At 40.1% G+C, this 20,255-nt stretch overlaps 1 protein-coding gene across 1 annotated transcript in view; it reads right to left on the bottom strand.

Annotated features, from left to right (window-relative positions):
• The window catches only part of TENM3 (teneurin transmembrane protein 3), a 694,478-nt gene that overhangs the window by 39,318 nt on the left and 634,905 nt on the right, over positions 1-20,255 (bottom strand). Inside the window, exons 18-24 of the mRNA XM_060136352.1 lie at positions 19,908-20,175; positions 18,209-18,352; positions 14,007-14,256; positions 13,308-13,328; positions 4,107-4,339; positions 2,671-2,825; positions 1,007-1,881 (exon numbers count right to left, since the gene is read on the bottom strand). Of these exons, the coding sequence (XP_059992335.1) occupies positions 1,007-1,881; positions 2,671-2,825; positions 4,107-4,339; positions 13,308-13,328; positions 14,007-14,256; positions 18,209-18,352; positions 19,908-20,175 (1,946 nt within the window). The remainder of the gene's footprint in view (positions 1-1,006; positions 1,882-2,670; positions 2,826-4,106; positions 4,340-13,307; positions 13,329-14,006; positions 14,257-18,208; positions 18,353-19,907; positions 20,176-20,255) is intronic.

The following is a 20,255-nucleotide window of genomic DNA, read 5'->3' as shown; positions in this document are numbered from 1 at the left end:
TTGCGTTGGTCAGCATGCCGTCTCTGCACATCTAATTTCCCCTTATGATTTGTGCAATGTTAGTGGAATGAACAAGTATGGAAAGTGATTTTACATAGTCACAAAATGTGACTGTTCAAAGAGCACGTTGCCTGGGCCACTCCTCCACAAATTTAGTAGAATACCCCAGCGGGACGCTCCTTCTACGTTTTCATATGCTTTCAGAGTGACCAGCTATTTCATTTGCATTTAGCGGTAAGGTCCTTATAGGTGGAGTTTAGACTCTCCAATCACTGATGATAAAAAGTTAAGCCCTTCTATCTGTGGTGCTGATGGGTTCAGCCAGGGTCATTGTAAATGTTTTTAAAGTTTCCCTTCAGTGACAGCTCCCAAAACAGTCAGCTTTAGCACATGGGCAAATATAAACCCCAAAAGCTTTTGCCTAAAGCCAAGGCTGCAATATGTTTCCCCAAAAGTTTGCTGCTAATATATTAGGTCTGTATGAAGTAAAATATTAAATTAATCTTTAAGCAGAGGTAGATTGACCTCGATGGTAATGAAACTTAAGCTTCAGGGCTCCCCACCTGCCTGGGTCCCTTCCAAGGCCCTGAGTCTAATTTTGTCTTTTTTTTTTTTTTCAGAAAAAGGGATTCCCAAATTACAGAAGCTCCAGGCCCCCCAAAAAGCTGAATCCCACTTGCCCTTAAGATTGTACTATTATTATCCACACTACTGTACATAAAATAGATAAACAACAAGGACCTACTGTATAGCACAGGGAACTATATTTGATATCTTGTAATAACTTATAATGGAAAAGAACCTGAAAAAGAAATATATATATATATATATATATATATGTATAACTGAATCATTTTGCTGTACACCTGAAACTAACACAACATTGTAAACCAACTATACTTCAATAAAAACGAACAAACAGAAAAAGGATTATACTGTTATTATTTTAGACTACATTATTATATCACAGTATTTTATAATCAGAGTAGAATTTTGATTTACTTACTCAAAAAATGTTGTCCATCCAGTTTCATCGCTTTTAGTGGCTAAAAGGCCGCTGTTGCCATGGTAAGTAAACAAAACTAATTCCAGTCCTTGAGCGGTCATGCTTTTCAAACATCCATTTGTTCCTATGGTCAACCATATCACTTGGTTATCAGGAGACACCACTCGAACTGGCATCCGATTTGGGTCCCGTCTAATCCTAAGGGTATTGCCGTTACTGTCGGTCACAGCAGTAATATCATTGTCATTGCTGTAGCTAAAATTGTACAGATAATCGCCAGTGACTAAACTCACAGTATACTGGTGAGTGCCATTGACGTCAAAGATATAGAGTTCTTGATCAGTTGGAGAGGCAACTTCATAGAAGTTCATAGAGTTAAGTAAAGGCTTGTTCTTTGACACAGCCCGGATCCGAATGTTTCCTAGGTCTGCAATGTACAGGGTACCATCCGGAGAGGCGGCAAGGGAGGACGGAGCGCTCAGTTTGGCATCTTTGGCATAGCCATCTCCGCTCTGGTAGCAGTCACAATTGGCATCGTTTTTGCAGTCACACTCTGATGGTATCCCAGCAACCAGGGAGATCTCCCCATCTGTGGTGACTTGCCTTATCCGGTTAATTTTCTTTTCGTCGGTTTCAGTGATGTACAGGACCCCACTGTAGGACACAGCAATGGCAGTAGCCGACTCCAGGGTCGTCTGAACTGCGTGCTTGCCCACAGAATATTCCACTCCTGGCACCTGGCAATGCATGGGCCGCCCAGCAGCAATGCGCACTTGACGATTTTCAGTGATCTGTAAAACTACATTATTATCCAGGACATAAATGGAGTTATCCATAGGGTTAATGGCTAGGTCAGTGGGCCATTCCAGACGTACCTTCATAAAAAAGAAATGGTTTGGTTACTCAGTTACTGAGCTGCTGTTAATTTGCCAGAAGAGTAAGTTAGAAATTTACTGGGGAAATCTGGGGAAATTACCATTGATTTGGTAAACTGTTTAAAAATTGTTTTTAAAATAGATACAGTGAAATAAACTTAAAAGGTTTTGAGTGGAGACAAATGTAGGAAATAAAATTTTATTTAAAAATGCAGCTCATTGAAAGATTTGCAAGTTCTAGCCAAATAGCAAATGAATCATAAGTAGTGAGTTAACACATATCAATGAGATGTGAACATACTTGTTCTTTTTAGCAGTAACAATCACCCAGTGCGGGGCTTTCTAGGTTATGAATACATTACTGTTCCCTTGTGTTTTTAATCAGGCCAATAGTAAAGTTTCTAATTCTAAATATAAGTCCCTGAGGACTAATCCTAGTGGGTTCCCTCTACTACTTAAGGACCTCACGCAATCAAAAGATTAGAGATTTAAGCTGTTTTGTTCTTTTTGGGATATCTGCATGCTGCTACTTTACTGGTATTTTACTACAAATGATTAGCACTTCTTAGTGATAACTGTTCTGTATCTCACTGAATTCTTCAAGTGCAGAGCTGGAGAAGAAGATAACTTTTCATTAGCTCCTGAGACACATTCTAGTGGAACGGCTTTACCACAACGACTGATGCCCATGCCACGCGCGGTTTAACACAGTGTCATCATAGCGTACTGACACAGGAAATCAAGTCACTTAGAAGAAAAACAGACAATTGGGCGTAATGTTTTCACTACCTGGCTGATGTGCATGCTCGTGTCACAAGTTAAAGGTCTGGCTGAAGTCAGATCGTTAGAGCCTAGGAGAGTTGATATGATTCCATTCTGATCAACTTTTCTGATCATGGTTCCATCAACAAAGTAGATTAATCCATTTTTATCGATCGCCATTCCTGTATCCAAGAGAAGTAACAGTTATTAATCTTTCAAAAGTGATTAATTTTAATTAAATGTTCGGGCCCATCACGAAACTCAACATTTAACCCCAGTGATAACATGGGCAGTAGACAGCAAATTAAGACTGCAGGTTGCAAACACATTAGGAAAAACCCAACATAGGCATTCGTGTTACGTATAAGTGTAAAATGTAATAAAGAACCGAAATTTGTAAGAATCTGTCCTTCGTGTGTGAATCATATAGGTAGTGCCTGTGTTTTAAATATAAAGACTGTACAGTGCTGTCATCTATAAATTATAGAAACAGGTCCTATTCTGTTACACTGAACTTTATATTTTAACAAAAACACATCTTAGCCAAGGTTAGTGTTTTATTGACCTTGTTACAATGAAATTTGCTAGTATGAATAACTCAGCACAACAAATACTTTTTTTCCAGTCCTTGTTCACATAATAGTATCTAGCTATAATGAAAAAAAAAAACAACCAAAAAAACACAAAGCCTCAAACCAAAAAACACTGTAATAAATGGCATAAAACATGAGCAAGGAGTCAGTCCTGACTGGTTTAAAAGCTAGAAACCTTCATCACATAGAATTTTAGCCCTTGTTACCTCCAGAAATTCCTCACAGCAAGCATTTTTTCCCATGGCATAGAAACTGAAGTTTAATAGCTCCAAACTGAGTAAGAGCTAATAGGGTTGCTTAGTGATGGCTTTTTTTTTTTTGTGGTACGCGGGCCTCTCACTGTTGCGGCCTCTCCCGTTGCAGAGCACAGGCTCCGGACGCACAGGCTCCGCGGCACGTGGGATCTTCCCGGACCGGGACACGAACCCGGGTCCCCTGCACCGGCAGGCGGGCTCTCAACCACTGTGCCACCAGGGAAGCCCAGTGGTGGCTTTTAAGGAGGCCTGGGACTCATTCATGACAAAGAAATTCCAGGACAATGGAAAAAAAAAAAAAGAATTCAGATACTTCCTTGAAGTTGAACAGGATGCGACCTGAATGATATTGGGTAGTTGCTTGATTCTTTCAAAAGTTGAAAAAAAATGGTACGATAAAAAATGCCAAGAACCTAATATTTACTGGAAAATCAACTTAGGATTCTAGCAGTTTCACACTAAGTAGCTTTTAAAAGATGTGAAACAGCCTTTTCCAGAGCACAGCTGAGGGTAAAATATTAGACGCAGCATGAAACACAATCAGGCACTAACTGGATTTTCCACATTTTTTTTTTTTTTAATAAAAAGACATCCTCAAATTGATAAATGCCAGTACCTTTGGGACTCATGAGTGTGGCTTCCACAGCCTTCCCTCCATCCCCACATCTGGCTTCATCAAAAGGAAGGCACTGTTCTCCTGTCCCTGCAACCACTTCAGCATTTTTAGTCAAGTCTTTTGCACCCGTGAGTGACTTCGGGCGATAAATCCTGCGAGTGTTAGTGTCAGAAACATACAAATCCCCTGAGACTGGATCAGTTGCAAGGTAGTATCTATGAGCTGGGCTGCTGCTGTAAAGAAAGATGATACATAAACATCACAAAGAAAGTTACTCCTAAAACACAGAAATTGAAAGCAAAATAAAACAGTTGATGAGAAACTAATTATAAACCGAGACCCTCCCCGCGGCCCCCCCCCCCATCAACGGCTGGAAGAATTGGTGGCAACCTCTAATATGACTGCTTTCCCTCCTTGTCTGTTGCCGAGGATTTAACAATTTAGGAAACGGCCATCTTAAAAATAATCACCTTTACAAGGCAACATGCTTCCAGCCTGAAACAAAGAAGCAAGTTCTCGGAATCTTTTTGGTTCAATTCAAAGCCATTAACATACAGCCTTTGAGTGATAGGCTTCAAGTTTATTCCAGGGGACGGGTGTCTCTACCAAACTCACCAGTGAAGTATTAACATACTAGTGATTTTACTTGCATCTCACGGTAGGGAAATCTCCTGTCTTCTCTTGCAATCAAACCAAAACCACCTGGCTCCAAAAAAATTACTTTTTTTGAAAGAAAAAAAAAAGTAGTGCTGTGTCTGTCTGGGTTGCTCTACTGGAATCCAGAAAGGTAATCTGACGCAGTGACAACGTCTGTTCTGAGCTATGGGGTTAAATACTAAAATGAGGCCATTCAAGAGAAGGAGGCAGTCTTAGTGGCCTAACGCACTGAGTCAGAATGCTGGGTTCATCACTTCCATTTTTAAAATTTGCAAATTAAGCTGCTCTAAAACATGTCTATGAATTTGGTGACATACAAGCATTTGTTCACAATACAGAGTACCTCAATTTTATAAATCTAAATTAGTGCAAATGTAAAATATGTTATGTCCCGTTACCTGTAAAAACGGTTAAGACCAACGTTAGCAAGGAATGGACAAATTATGACATATAGTTGAAATTGCAAGGTAATCCCCTTACATATACTCAACACCACATTCTTGGAATTAATGTAATTTTGTACTGTGTGCAAATATTGCCTTCTGGAAAAAAAAATCGAAAAAAGAGTTTAAATGATTTGGTACCTTGACAAAGATGTCAACAGGCAGGAATCTCGGAGATTCCACAAGTCTTTCGATGACAAAATTGGTTTTACTGATTTTATTCTCATTCTCTTTCTCTCTCCACACACACACACACACACACACACACACACTTACAGGCTTGTTTCCATTTATTTTATATGTAGATATTTAAAATATGTAGTATAAATCTAACTACATGAAAATATTTATCCTGAGTAATGGTTTAGTAGTTTTCTCATTACTAGTTAGGTTCTAATGAAGCAGTTCTCACTACTTAATGCTCTTCTTTTTAAGTGGTGAGCACGTGCACTTGACTCTGCTGTGATATTCTGCTGTGAAAGGCTCTGCTGTGAAAGGTTCTGCTGTGAAAGGCTCTAGTGTTCACTGGTGTTTCTCACATTGGTAGAGGGGACAGCTGGCCACACATGGGGTCTGTAGAGGCCTCTGGGGCTCTAGAAAGCTCTGTGGCGGTGATGTTGGTAGACAAACACCCAGACCCACAAAGGCTTGAACGTCTTCAGATTCTCCTTTCCAGCCTTTAATATCTTTTAGTGACAAGAAACAGGTTAGAGCAAGAGGTCTTGAGTGTGTAAATATGAGGGAAAAGGGTGAAAAGTGATATGAAGAACTCATAAAGAGATGCAAAAAGCCATCTGACATAAAAGCCCTTCAGAACTACTGGGTTAGAGCTGATGATCAACTCGCCATGCTCAGTGTTATTGTATCATGTTTATAAGTTGATGCCTGAGATTTAATTTTATTTAATTTTTATTTTTAAATTAAAAAAAGTTATTTATTTGTGTTTGGCTGCATCGGGTCTTAGTTGCAGGATCTTCCATAGCAGCCCATGGGCTCTTTGTTGAGGTGCGGCGGGCTTAGCTGCCCCACGGCATGTGGGATTTTAGTTCCTTGAACAGGGATCGAACCCGTGTCCCCTGCACTGGGAGCGCCGAGCTTTAACCACTAGACCGCCAGGGAAGTCCCGATGCCTGAAGTTTTAAATGCAACGAGACATATGGTGTTCCTTAGTGCGGTAGTTTATTACTCTGTAATGAAGTGAAAAGTTACATATCAGTATAACATTCAGAGCAATTTTATAGAGGCTTTTTCCCCCCCTATAATCAGTCTGATATCGACAGAGCTGATCTTCCAGGTATGTATATATAGCTGGTGACACAGCTGCAACTCAGTCAAGCTGGGTCTGTTTTGGAAGACATGGCATTGGAGAGATTCTTTAGTCTTTCCTAGCTCCCTGATTACATACTAATTATTGTACAGTTGGTTGTAAATATACATACATACTTTCTATTTTCTGGCCAGCTGTATAGCTATGAGCATGACCTTTGGACCAGATTGCCTAGGTCTGAACACTAGCTGCATCACTAACTGTGTGACCTCAGATTCCTTATCTGTAAAGGTGATAATAATGCAGATTTCATAGGATGCTGAGAGGGTTACATGAACTAGTACAAGTACAGTCCTTAGAACAGTGCCTGCCATACAGTATGTACTCAGTAAGCATTAGCTGGGCTTCCCCAGTGGCGCAGTGGTTAAGAATCCGCCTGCTAGTGCAGGGGACACGGGTTCGAGCCCTGGTCCGGGAAGATTCCACATGCCACGGAGCAACTAAGCCCGTGCGCCACAACTACTGAGCCTGCGCTCTAGAACCCGCGAGCCACAACTACTGAGCCCACGTGCCACAACTACTGAAGCCCGTGTGCCTAGAGCCTGTGCTCTGCAACAAGAGAAGCCACCGCAATGAGAAGCCCGTGCACCGCAACAAAGAGTAGCCCCCCTGCTTGCCACAACTAAAGAAAGCCCGCGCACAGCAGCCAACACAGCCAAAAATAAATAAATAAAATAAATTTATAAGTAATAAATTTAAAAAATTTTAAAATGCTTAAAAAAAATAAGCGTTAGCTATTTTTATTTTTTTATTTTTTTTGCGGTACGCAGGCCTCTCACTGCTGTGGCCTCTCCCGTTGCAGAGCACAGGCTCCAGACGCGCAGGCTCAGCGGCCATGGCTCACGGGCCCAGCCGCTCCGCAGCATGTGGGATCTTCCCGGACCGGGGCACGAACCCGTGTCCCCTGCGTCGGCAGGCGGACTCTCAACCACTGCGCCACCAGGGAAGCCTCCCTAGCTATTCTTGACATTGGCTTGTATCCTGTCTCCTCTTACATTGCTACGTCTTTTTGCCTTATAACTCTAGCCCGTGTAGAAGTGTAATAATTACTGTTAACTAAACTATAACTTGACTTCTGAAAATGTAAACAAGGAAAAAAAATTCTCTAAATTTGGATACGTTCAAATTTGTTTCCTTGGTCCTGCTGTTATACTATAACATCTAAACTACTAAAACGACACAGATCCTTCTTAAAACATCCAGTTTGAATTGTTTCTAGAGCAATGATGATAAAGGTAAATGAAGAATGCATACTTTTTCATGATGTCCCTCATTCTGAGAAAAAACAACAGACTTCTGAGATGGTTGCTTGAGTAGCAGTGGCACTCTCTTCAGCTATAGGGCATGAGTTTTCTTGGTCCAAAAATAATGGACATTCGAGTCATAAGCTTTGCCTTTATTGGCATAACTTTTATTCCAGTGGGACAGTAGTAAGAGAAGGTCCAAAGTGGTGCTTTATATTTGCTATTTCCTGTCCTGAAGCACTCCTTCCTTGAGGACACAGAAATTTCTAAACCAAGCAGTATATGCCAGTGGCTTGAAAGATGTCCCCCAAGTGAAGGCTCTAATCTTGCAGAGAACTCTACTGTCCAGAAGAACAAATGTGGAGGAGCATGTGGCCCTGGAGAAGAGAATTTGCTCCTGGAAATACTCCCCACAGAATAGCAGGAATCGAGAGCTACATCCACTGCCGGCAGGGCAGCTTGCTATGGCAAGCTAGAGCTGCTTCTTGGGTCCCAGCCTTCCCTAAATGAAAGAAGGGATCTGTACTGAAACTCTAAAAGAAAAGACAAGTGAGTTTGGAAATTTGCAGTTGCCAGGCTGGTGGCAAGAGGCTCTGAGCCACGTGTGCGACGCGTCTGGGATTCAAGGACACCTGATCTAAGCAGAGTTTTCTGATAGCGGTTCTTGTCCTTCTGCCTTCCTGAAAAGCCAAAGCCCTGGAGAGGCTGGGATGGTGGTACAAACGGGTGATGAGCTTTTAGATCAGTAATACATCTGTGAACACGGGAGGCTATGATGACTGCAAACGGTCAGCCGCTGGCAGCTGGGGTGCAGGAAATGGGGGGAAATCTCTATTCAGCAGAAGTACAATAGCCTTCTTGTGCGACTGACTGGGAGTTTCATTTCAGAAAGGTTTATGATAACATTGAGATTGTGACTAAGAGCAGCAAAATCAAAGAAACTGAGATCAAGTGAAGAGCCTTTGCTATTACTGTGCCTCGATTCTTAACTCACCCTGAACTGCCTAGATCATCACAACTACCAAGCCGTTTTCTCTGCATCTTCCTCAGTTAGATACAGACCCGGTGGTAAATGCAGACTAGATTTGCTCATTTATTTTGTCATAATTCAACCTTCTTACACTTGAGAAATATTTGCAAAGGACAAGCTATAGAATAGATATCATTAGCACTTTTAATCTTTTTAGCTGGAAACTGTACCACAGCACTTGGAACACGGAGTGTCTGAAGAAGCATAAATTACATTTATGTATAAAATTAAACTGTGATTTTCTGGCTAATGAAAGACTGTTTATATTATTGCAAGCAGGGTTTCGGGATGCGATATTTTTGTGCCTGCTTAATTTTTAAATATTAAGTCAATGAGAAGTGCTGAATCAAATTTTCATAGTTTCGTATCTAAACTTTAACCGGTTCAATTTCACAGAGCTGTGATTGACCCTTTCTTTGATCTTTTAATTGGCACTATAAAATTCACAAAGTTTAGTTTTAGACCTCCATGCTTAAATGCCCCTTGGCTGGTATTAGTTAATTAATTTAGTTTCCTTTATTTTGGAATTTTAAAGCATTGGAACAGGAGTGAGCTAAAATTTACTGCCTACAAAAAGGGTTTGTTAGCAAACTAACACTATAAACATCGTAAGAGGAAATGTTTAGCATATATAAAAGAAACTTATTTTCTAAGCATTTCAGAAGCTCCCATTTATGTAAAAAGTTTAATATGTTCGGTAGTATTTATAACTATTCATTAAAGTATAGCTAGAGACTTTGATTTGATACAATATCCTGACAAGTACTTAATACATTTGGTATGACAGAATATTTTGAATTTTAAAATATTAAGACTACTGTTTTTATATTTATTTTACTATTCAATATTTTTATTCAATATTTTTCCCCATTAGTCCAATTAATGAGACTGTTGACAGGGCATGAAACACACATAGAGGAGCAGAAGCGTGCATTTTCCTACTTTACTTAATCATTAACAACCGACTTTTCTGTCCATTTTCACGGATTTAGACATAGTTTTCTTTTTCTTCCTATCACCTACTCCTAAGCCTTTCATGAAGTTTATGCTAGCCAGGAAAGTGGGGATAAGGAGAAATCCAGGTGGATTCTATCATCTGGCAAAAGGAAGATGATACAGGTAGGTAACTAGGAAGAAGCACCTGAAAAGAATTTTAATTTTTAAGCTAAATGAAGAAGCTCCGATGAGCTGAAATATCGTCATTTTGTTTAGGTCAATTTTGATAAATTAGTTACTAAGGGAAGGGAATCCCTATTTTTGTCAATGATTTTGTCCTCTGTTTGATGACTTGAACTCAAAAGCCTTGGTTATTTTCTACATCTTCCTCTTTTTCATCAGCCATACACAGTGTGTCCATCCTCTGCCTTCCTTTATTTTATTGGCTGATTGCCTTCATGACTTGCCAGACTATTTCAGGTAGCATCTCGTGGTTTCACATAACAGCCTTCCAACTGATCTTCAAGTCATCCTGAACACTGATACCAGATTCACCTAAAAGGCCACTTTGAGATGCCGCTATCTTGTTCAAGACCAGACCATGGTTCCCTACTGTCTCTGTTACCCTGTAGGACAGGAGAGGAACTCCTTAGAGCTACCAAGGCCCTGAGCTCTCTGACCCTAACCTGCCTTTCTACCTGTGTCTCTCATTATTACCAATATGGTAATTTTGGTATTATCAAAATTATAACTTTGAAGTGGCTCGGGCTCCTCTTAGAACATGTCCCGCTCGTCTCTTTTGAGCAAGTAAGTTGACTTACTCTATATTCTTTTGTTACCGAGTCCAAGCTCACTCTGCTCGCCGCATGACAGCCTAATAAATCGGAGATGCTGTGTTGAGGCAGGGGATACCACTTTATTCGGAAAGCCGCAGACCCAGAACGTGGCAGACTACAGTCCCCAAATAACCATTGTATCGGGCTTTGGATGCCAGTTTCTTTTATAGCACAGTGACGGGGAGGAGATAAGGAAGTAAAGTAAAAAGGCCACAAGTTTTGGAAATATCCCCTGGAATGGCCAGCCTGGGGGAGGGGATGTGTTAATTTCTTCTTTCTTGCAGCCATCCGCAGGTGGGCAGGGTCCGGATGTTCCCCTGAACAAAGACACTTTGGTTTAACATTCAGGCAGAGCGGCAGGGTTCCCCGGGGCAGGCCATTGTGTATAGACAGTATCCTTTCAGTGAACAAAAGCAACGGGAAGCAAGGGTTAAAGTAAAAGAAACAGATCCAACAGGTAGTCAGATTGGGCTCCTCCCTGTTTCACTTTATTCATGACTGCCCTCCTTCCTCCTGGTTGTTTTGTGTAAGCAGACTTCACCTTAGAGCTACGGCAAATACCCACCTTCCGGGAAACCTCCGACCCACGCTCCCATTTCCCAGGAATCCCTTCCTGTACAGTTACTCTCGCAGGACAGGCCACGGATGAGATGAAGCGTCAAAGAACGACACTGATGATGTGATTCAGTCTATTACATGCACATCTTGTTTCCCCTACTAGATTGGGAGTTCTGAGAGCATGGACTTTGTCTCACACTACAATTTGTCCAAGAGCCCAGCACATGGTAAGCGATCAGTTAACACTGACTTAATAAAGACGAAATCAAGTTAAAACCCAAACCAGTTTATTTTACATGCATGGCGCATAAAGGAAATGCAAGCACCCACACGTAGCCAGGATAACGTACAGGGGAGAATCATGAGAGACGGGTTACAATGAGTATCACTGCCGAACAGCACGCGTTAGTACGTAATGAGTTCATTTTATAAAGTACTGTTGATAAAAAAGGTAGCTCTAACCTCATAGATTTTTTTCCCAGAGAGATGATAGTTCTAGGTAATTTGTCAAATGATTGTGAAATAAATCTAGCTTTTTGCACACCCGGGGCATTAGCCCATAGAAACCTGGCCATTTGGACAGATGAAAACTGGCTGTGTGGTATAGTGCAAGGAACACACGTTTTAGAGGCATTCAAATCTCTGCTCCCCATTTCTTAGTTATGTGCCTTGGGGAGGATACATAACCTCCTCGAGCCTCTGTCAGTTGCTGTGTAACCCGGAAGGGCTGTTATGTGGGTCTGCAGCGCCGTGTGGCTGGCATGGAACAGGCCGGCTTGTTAAAAGGTGGCTGCTTTGATGGGCTTTCTGTATTGCCTCCAGTGTTTTCGCATTTAGTTGGTGCACACGCCAGGTTGTCTTCTTTTCTCCACAGTTACTAAGAAGGCAAGGCCAGAAAAAGTTTGATATTCTGCTGTGGTTTCTAAAAGCAGAGCTTTGCAGGCTCAGAAGTCTGGAGAAATTCCGTGTTAGTTTTTGCATGCGGCTGGGCTATTAGCTGGTAGCATAAGATCAATGGGGGAGCTTAGGAAAAGGTCTTAGGACCAGGCCTGGTCATACTGATATGCGACAGCTACACATCTTTCAGCAGAACTTTTTTTTATTTCCTAGTTGTCAATCTCTACACAACAGTTTAACTGAGTCATGTGGATTTATTCATCTCAAGGACTTCACATAAACTATCACTAATTTTTCTATCTAATATCATTTTATTAGTTATTTTAATGGCCAAACTACATTTAGCGTATCCAATAGGTCTTCCTTTTTTTGGCTAGCTTTACTTGCAAACATATTTTTTCTCCCTTTTTTTTTTGCTGTCCTGAGGAAAGTTTTTCAGTCAAAAGTGTCCATATATTATACAAGCTTGCCCTGTACCTTCTCAGCTAAGCGAACAGAGCAAACAGAATCTGGAAAACTTTTGAACCTATATATTTGCTTCGACTATAATCATTCTTAGCCTCGAGGAAAGTCTTTTCTTCCATAATAATGTCAGTGGAGACACTACTTCTTAAAACTCAAATCTAGTAATTCTCTCAACTTAGGAAAACATAAATGGGTTTTAAACACACAGTTTTAACTGCAGCAGCAATGAATTTACCAGGAAGTCAAGAAAGCTTAACCTTTAGGGCCCCTTCACTTGTATGGGTTCCTTCCAAGACCAATGAGGGCCCTGGCAGCGTATTCAGGCGATCTTATGTTTTTAAAAATTTGCCGAAGTAAACTATTTTTAGATTCTTTTTCTTAAACAGAATCCCCCAAATTGAATAAGCTTTGGGCCCAATAAAGCAGAATCTGCCCTGGCTATTGGTCAAATCAACTCTCCGTAAACTCTCCCAGCTGCGCTTCACATGTTCTCTTCTATATGGCTCAGAGTCAGTAACTGAAGTTTACAGATTTTTTTGTTGTTGTTACATAGAGATGTTCATTATACTAATTTTTTTGTGACAGAATTTACTTTGTTAGCCAACTTGAAAATGTAATCGCACAATAGGAGCTGCAAGATGCCGTATAATAGTAGTTCATTTGAGTAGTTTTCATTCCTTAGATGTTCTGTGATACTGAGTTTCCTCTCTCATGATGAAATGTTCTTAGAAAACGATGTCAGATAGTCACATTGAAAAGTAAAAAGGACATTCAAAAATATACAATAACTTTTAAGCAAGATGCTTACCTATGTCTAAAATCTTTATTTCTTGGTGGAAGCAGACAAAAAAAGGCGGAGAAAAAAGCATAGTTAGAAAAGGTTTCTATATCATGAGTTGAATACTGAGATTTTAATTATTTTATGGAAAATTGCTGACTTAAGCAGAAATAACACTGGAAATGAATTTTGTAGGTCAAGGTTCCTCAAATAACTTACAGAATAGGACGATTTTGATAATCACACTTAAATGAACAATGCAAAAACAGCAATTTGTTACTTTAACTACTGGCATTATGGTTGATGGGTTAACCCAACTTGAAGATCCAATATTCTAGTTGAAAGTTATAGGCTTAGTTGGTTTGCTATTATGTCCCAATACTGTAGGAAAATATTTTATGCCTTAATTTCAACACATGTGAAACAAAAGAGTGACAACCTATATCATAAGGTTATTCCAAAGATGGCTTATTGGAGTACAGAGAATTCACTGGAATCAGTGCGACGTTTACACGCTGGGTGACTTCATAGTCTTCTATGCGTTTATGGCACAACATATACGTGCTGGGCTTTTCTTACCTTTAACCAAGAATTTAACTGCTTCCTAAGGAGAATTGTAAACACTGGAAAGGTATGTTTAAATAAATGAATCAGTACGTTAGATTCAACATTTTTTAAATAAAGGCATGTTTAGCTCTGATTAAAGTCCCGAGGTACGCAGAGACATACCTCAGTTCCAAGACGCTCGTCACGTTCCCAGAAGGGAGCATCCGCCGCACGTAGTTGAAGTCCCCCACGTACAGGCTGCCGTCGATCCCACAGGCTAACGCCACTGGGGCCAAGAGTTTATTCCCGTCAGCTGGACCATTGCAGCTCGGGCACGAGATGCTGCGCCTCCGGCCGTTGCCCATGATGCTGCTGACGACAGGAGGCTGCTGGGAGATAAACTGGTTTTCTCCGTTTCCCTTGTACAGTATACCTAGAAGAGAGAAAACACATTTTTCTTAAGATGAAAGGAGCAGAGATGAAAAGCAAACATGTTCACTCTAGAAACCACAATTCACCGCCTTTTCGAGTTGGACTGGGAAAACTGTCATCTAAAGTTCTTTTGGAAAGAACTCTATTCAGTTACCTAGTGTAAGATATTATGTGGCAAGATACATAGGATACGTCAAAAAATGCCGTCTGTTACGGATTTAAAGAATGTCTGGTGGAAGAAACAAAGGACTAACAAGAAAACTTAAAAACCCAAATTCTCAACATCAGTGATTCTCAAACTTGGCTACACATTGGAACTGACAGGGGAGCTGTAAAAACTACTGATGCTGGGATCTCACCCTGAGGGATGCTGATTTAATTGGTTTGGGGTGCAGCCTTGGCACTGAGATTTTTTAAAACTCTCCAGATGCTCTTAATGTGCAACCGAGTTTGAGAACCATCTCTACACAATGTTCTTTAGGGAACTGCAAGTTTGCCTAATTGTTAAATGATGTCGAAAACATTCTATATTAATCCAACTAATAAAAATGGGCACCGTAAATATGAATTTCTTCTTTATGAGTTTATCACTGATTTTTAAAAAGTTAAATACACTTTATAGGAAACAGAGGTAGGAAATATATATCAAACCTCCAACATACTACTATACTGCTGAAGAGTATCCTTCTTGCTTACGCTTCAGCCTGCTCTGAGAATGCATGTGCATGCAACGATTCAAGATTTCAGACATGACAAAATTGGGAAGGGCAGTTATAATGTAAAGTGAATTCGGCTTTTAGACATGACAAAATGCCAGTCTGCTCTACTTTGGTCTGCAATGAAAACCTGAGAGAAAATCCCAAATAAATATTTTCATAGTTAGAAACTGGATTTGAGTGGAGATTCTAACTTTATTCATTTACCATTTTTATACATAGATCACTGGTTCCATTTTGCTCTGATGTAACTGGATGGTCAGCTGTTATTTTTCCATATGCATTCAAGATCCTTCTCAATGTGTTATTCTCCGTAAACACCTGTTGTTTATACTTTTTAACAGATATACTGTTAGAAGAATCAATCCCATGAAAGTACAAACAGGAAACTTGAGAAAGTGTTTTTTCCTCCCACTTTGGGATAATTTTAAAGTGAAGAAGAAAGCAGAATGATGATGCTCCTCTCATAGCTCAGCACATTTTAGGTGAATTCTGGGATTCCTTTTTTAATGCTTTGCTATTTGGGTGATGTAATAATCATAGCCAATCTACACAAAGAAATCAGGACTGATAAAACAGGTTTATTCAAATTCAGGGAAAATCATCTAAATAAGGCTGGATCATAAGAGCAGATGAAAGGCATTTTGCCTTGAATATTCAAAGAATACATTAATGAGCCCTAAGATCTCTCTTTCTGTGATTACGTTATTTGACAATTACGGGACTATAATTTCCTAGAAGAGCCAGTTCTGTAATTTTCATCAGGACAGTCCCACAAAGTCGGCCTACTGCTCTACTGCATCTGACTTATTCCTTCATTTCTTAGAGCGATCGGTCTTTCGTGATTCTCCTCTACTATGACAGAATAGAAAGATGAACATGAGAATATTTATTTCCATGTTCCAGGGTACCTGCACCAACACCTGTCACTGTCTACATTTTTGTCTTCTCTTCTTCCTTAATATATTTCCATAGCTCATCCACCTTGTCATGTTACAAATCACTTTGTTTACTCAATTAGACACACGTCACTTTGAAAAGCCACTACCTGTCAAACTGCTCTTGGATAAAATCTGAAATCACAATCAGTTCTCTGTGAATTAGGTTAGCTTGCATTTTAAAATAGTATCTATTTTATAATTTATAACCAGTTTTTTGGAGGACGGAATTTGGCGTGGCCCAGTTTTTACATCTGACCTGATATCTTAATAAAAATTAAGGGCTTCCCTGGTGGCGCAGTGGTTGAGAGTCTGCCTGCCAATGCGGGGGACACGGGTTTGAGCCCTGGTCTGGGAAGATCCCACATGCCGCAGAGCAACTAGGCCCATGAGCCACAACTACCGAGCCTGTGCATCTGGAGCCTGTGCTCTGCAACAAGAGAGGCTGTGACAGTGAGAGGCCCGCGCACTGCGATGAAGAGTGGACCCTGCTCGCCGCAACTAGAGAAAGCCCACGCACAGAAACGAAGACCCAACACAGCCAAAAAAAAAAAATTAACTATACATTATTCTCTGGCAGACTGTATGTATTTTTACTATATATATCCACACGCAGAATATCTATGCGTTTCTTAATCCTCCCGAATATAACACTGAGTGTTGAGTATCAGGTACGGGCTTTCCTCAAGTTCTTTGCTTGTACTCTTCTTACTGGTTCATAATCTCTTGGGTGAAATCCTGTGGCGAACTGCTTATGAACTTTACCCCATGTTCTCATAACAACTAAAATGCATGTGGAAAGGTTTTTCCTCCCATTTTGTTGGTAAAGAACTGGAGGAATATAGCAATATATCAAACCATGTGAAATATAATTGTAGAGAATTTAATTGAGAGCCGCTACTAGCATGGCAGGCACATGGCTTTGCATTTTGAAAGACGTGGTTAAACCTCGTGTGACTGATGTAGCAGGCTTCAGACACTGCTGATGACCAGAGAGGGCATAGAGAGCATCCTCTGGGGTTGGGACGCCCCACGTCTCCAAAACATGTGCTGCACGTGGCACTAGTTTTCGGCTCTGCTCCCAACCTTCTGAGGTGCAAAGTGAACTAAAACCTGATGTCCAGGACACAGCCAGAAAGGAAGGAGAGCTTAGCACCGCTATAAACTAGGAAAGGTGCAAAGGGTCTTTCTGTTTTGTCTTTTTCTTACTACTGATTCGCTCAGTACGATTCTCTTCTGGAGGTGAGGCCCAGCATTTTCAAGCACTGGCCTGGAAACTGTTTTAGATTTAGCACGTTTGGAAAGTTTAAAATGTATCCTCTCCAACTTCGACACACTTTTTTTTCTTTTACAAAAGGAATCAATATCAAAGCAACATTAGTCTGAAAAAGCGGCCATTAATCATAGTTAAATATTTAGTTGTACTGCATGCTCAGTTCGGCATTCTGAACCTCAGAAACCTCTGCTAAGAGAAAAGCTAGATTATTTCGACAAGACTGTGAACTCTTCTTCTCTGGCTATTCGTAAGAGAAGAGCAGAGAGTTACTAGCATGGTATATGGTTCAGGATAGGAGGTGAGAGCAAGTTACCGTAGGATTCTGTCTTTCTAGCAAAGCACCTATACATTATCTGAGATGTAGCCAGCATGTGGGTAAAATGTTAGAAACGGAGCGAAGACAACAGAATTTGTTTAATGTAAATAATATTCTTTGTGAGATGAAGCTGGTCACATTTTGCAAATAATTTATCTCTTTTGGTTTGTGAGATCTGACATGTTTTTTCAGAGCATATTTACTCATAAGGTCTACAACACATAATACTCTTGATTCTTGCTTTTTTTTCTAGATTACTTGCAAAGTCAAATGACAGTATATGTAACCCAATTTGAGTGGGAGAAGTTTTTTCCCTCAAATACCGTCTAAGAAGAACTGAAAAATAATCTAGATACTGAGAACAGACTAATTATTTAAGGATTAAGATCTACTAGAAACATTTTGGTAAAGTCACTTGGCATTTTATTTTTTCTTTACTTAAAAAAAATCCCCCTCCCTTCATTTTTCGTAAACCTCCCTAAAGCACTTTGGATCAACTCACTGACTTCCTGGGAAAACTATGTTGGTGGCGAGCATATGAACATTGTGACGTGTATTATGTAGTTCCCACTTTAGGCTTTTATAGTCTTTGAAAATACACTTTTTTCCCCCTACTAATTCTGATCCTACAGCATGCATGGGATAAAATATTGCTGCAGTTTAATCAGTTTGAAGGTGAGTAATATTATCTGTGAACAAGCTCTTACCATTCTGAACGTCCAATACGTGATGTTTATTTAATGTCCAACCGCCCATGTTGGAAGCATCTAATTCGTAGCCTTGCAATATGGCGGTCCTTTTCTCCCACAAAGTCAGGTCCAGACACGACTCATATTCATACCCAACCGACACTAGAATCAAAACAAGTCACAGTTCATCTTCCCAACCACAGGCAGAAATGGAATTTATTTTATTATTTTGATAAAACTGCTTTTTTCACTGATGTGCTCTGAGACTGTATTTCCACTTATTTGTGAGCAGAGTCTATTATTATATGAGAAGATTTGATCACATAAAAGGTGTTTTTCTAAAAAATGACCTCCAAATATTATTTTTGTACTGACTTAATAGAAAAGTAGTATTTTTTCCCACACCACTTTTTCACAAGGGGTTCACAGCACAAAATGAAGTTCAGATCAGGCAACTGGGCGAATCATTAGATCCGATAAATCAGCCCCAAATGCTGATCAGATGATAACAACTAAATATAACGTTTGCTATCTGAATAATTAGTGATGTTTAGTTTCCAAGAGTATTAAGTTATGGAAAATATTTATAAGTAAGGTTCAATATAGCAAAAAGATAGCCAGGTTATGATACCATATTCACATGTTATCAGGAACGAGCAATAAAACTAGCAGTAAATTAATACGAACAAATTACAAATGGAAAACTTCAGAGTTCACAATGAAATGTGGGTTTTAAAATTTAGAACAAAGTGAAGGGAGAAGTGGCAATTATCTGACTGATTTGAACTAATTCCAGTGCAAATTATATATTAATTTCAGAATAAAATGTCTACTATATTTTCAGGTAACAGCTAATAGAACAAAACACATGTTTTCCTTTAGTTTTTGATGTTCTGAGCCTGAGCTTGGAGCTACACTATGCATACCTCAACAGGTCAAACTTTGATTGCATTGTCCAGTCATGCAGTGAAACAACTAGCTTGATGTTTTAAGAATATCATTCCGCTGAGTTGACTATTTCTTCCAGTCAGAAGAGCTGGAATAATTTTTGGACACAAATGTTGTCTGATGTCATGTTAAAATATCATTATGAGTTGAAACTACACTAGCTGTTAGATACTGAAAATATTTTAAAGAAAGGATAAGGAAAGGGCTTCCCTGGTGGCGCAGTGGCTGAGAGTCCGCCTGACGATGCAGGGGACACGGTTTCATGCCCCGGTCCGGGAAGATCCCACATGCCGCGGAGCGGCTGGGCCCGTGAGCCATGGCCACTGAGCCTGCGCGTCCGGAGCCTGTGCTCCGCAACGGGAGAGGCCACAGCAGTGAGAGGCCCGCGTACCGGAAAAAAAAAAAAAAAGGATAAGGAAAGCTAATGAAATAAAATTATAAAGGAAAAAAAGAAACGAAAAAAGGAAGGGACACAATAAGGAAAAAAACATGAAAAAAAGGATATGGCAGCTGAAATCTCATTCAGAACATTCTTCTAAGATATAATTTCAGCCAGAAAAATGGATGCTTTCTCCTTTTCATCATATGGAGTACATTCCCCTTCCCCATGGTAGGTCTAAACAAACCAGCTTATCACTTTCCTAGGCAACCTTACTGTCTTCCTCTCTGCTTATCCATGGATTTTCACGTGTCACAAAATGCATTTTATGTTAGTTCTGACTTCAAGACAATGTTTTCAGTTCAGAATATATATTTACATGGGACTTACCAACAGCTTCAGATAGACCATAGACCTTTTGATTATAAGCATCTGTTTTATCCCATATAAAAGTATAGGCCAAGTTCGGTGAGGCAGGAAACCACTTTTGAAAGAGTCTTCCTACTACAGCTACCATCAGATGAACCTTCATTAAATTAAATGGGATAACGGACTGGGTCATGGTGATCTTAAGTACTGACTTATATCCGGCAGCTCTGGAACTCAGGTAGGAAAGTTTCAAATCTGTTCCTGGAATTGTGGTTTCTTCATGGAGTACCTAGGGTTGGAGAAAGCAAGCGGTGATCATGTACGACTAGTAGGTAAAATGCATTGAAAAGAACGGAGCCAAGCAACTAA

This window comes from Lagenorhynchus albirostris, chromosome 21 (assembly GCF_949774975.1).
Source record: "Lagenorhynchus albirostris chromosome 21, mLagAlb1.1, whole genome shotgun sequence".
Taxonomy (NCBI): Eukaryota; Metazoa; Chordata; class Mammalia; order Artiodactyla; family Delphinidae; genus Lagenorhynchus; species Lagenorhynchus albirostris.
This window is presented reverse-complemented; position numbering and strand designations above follow the sequence as displayed.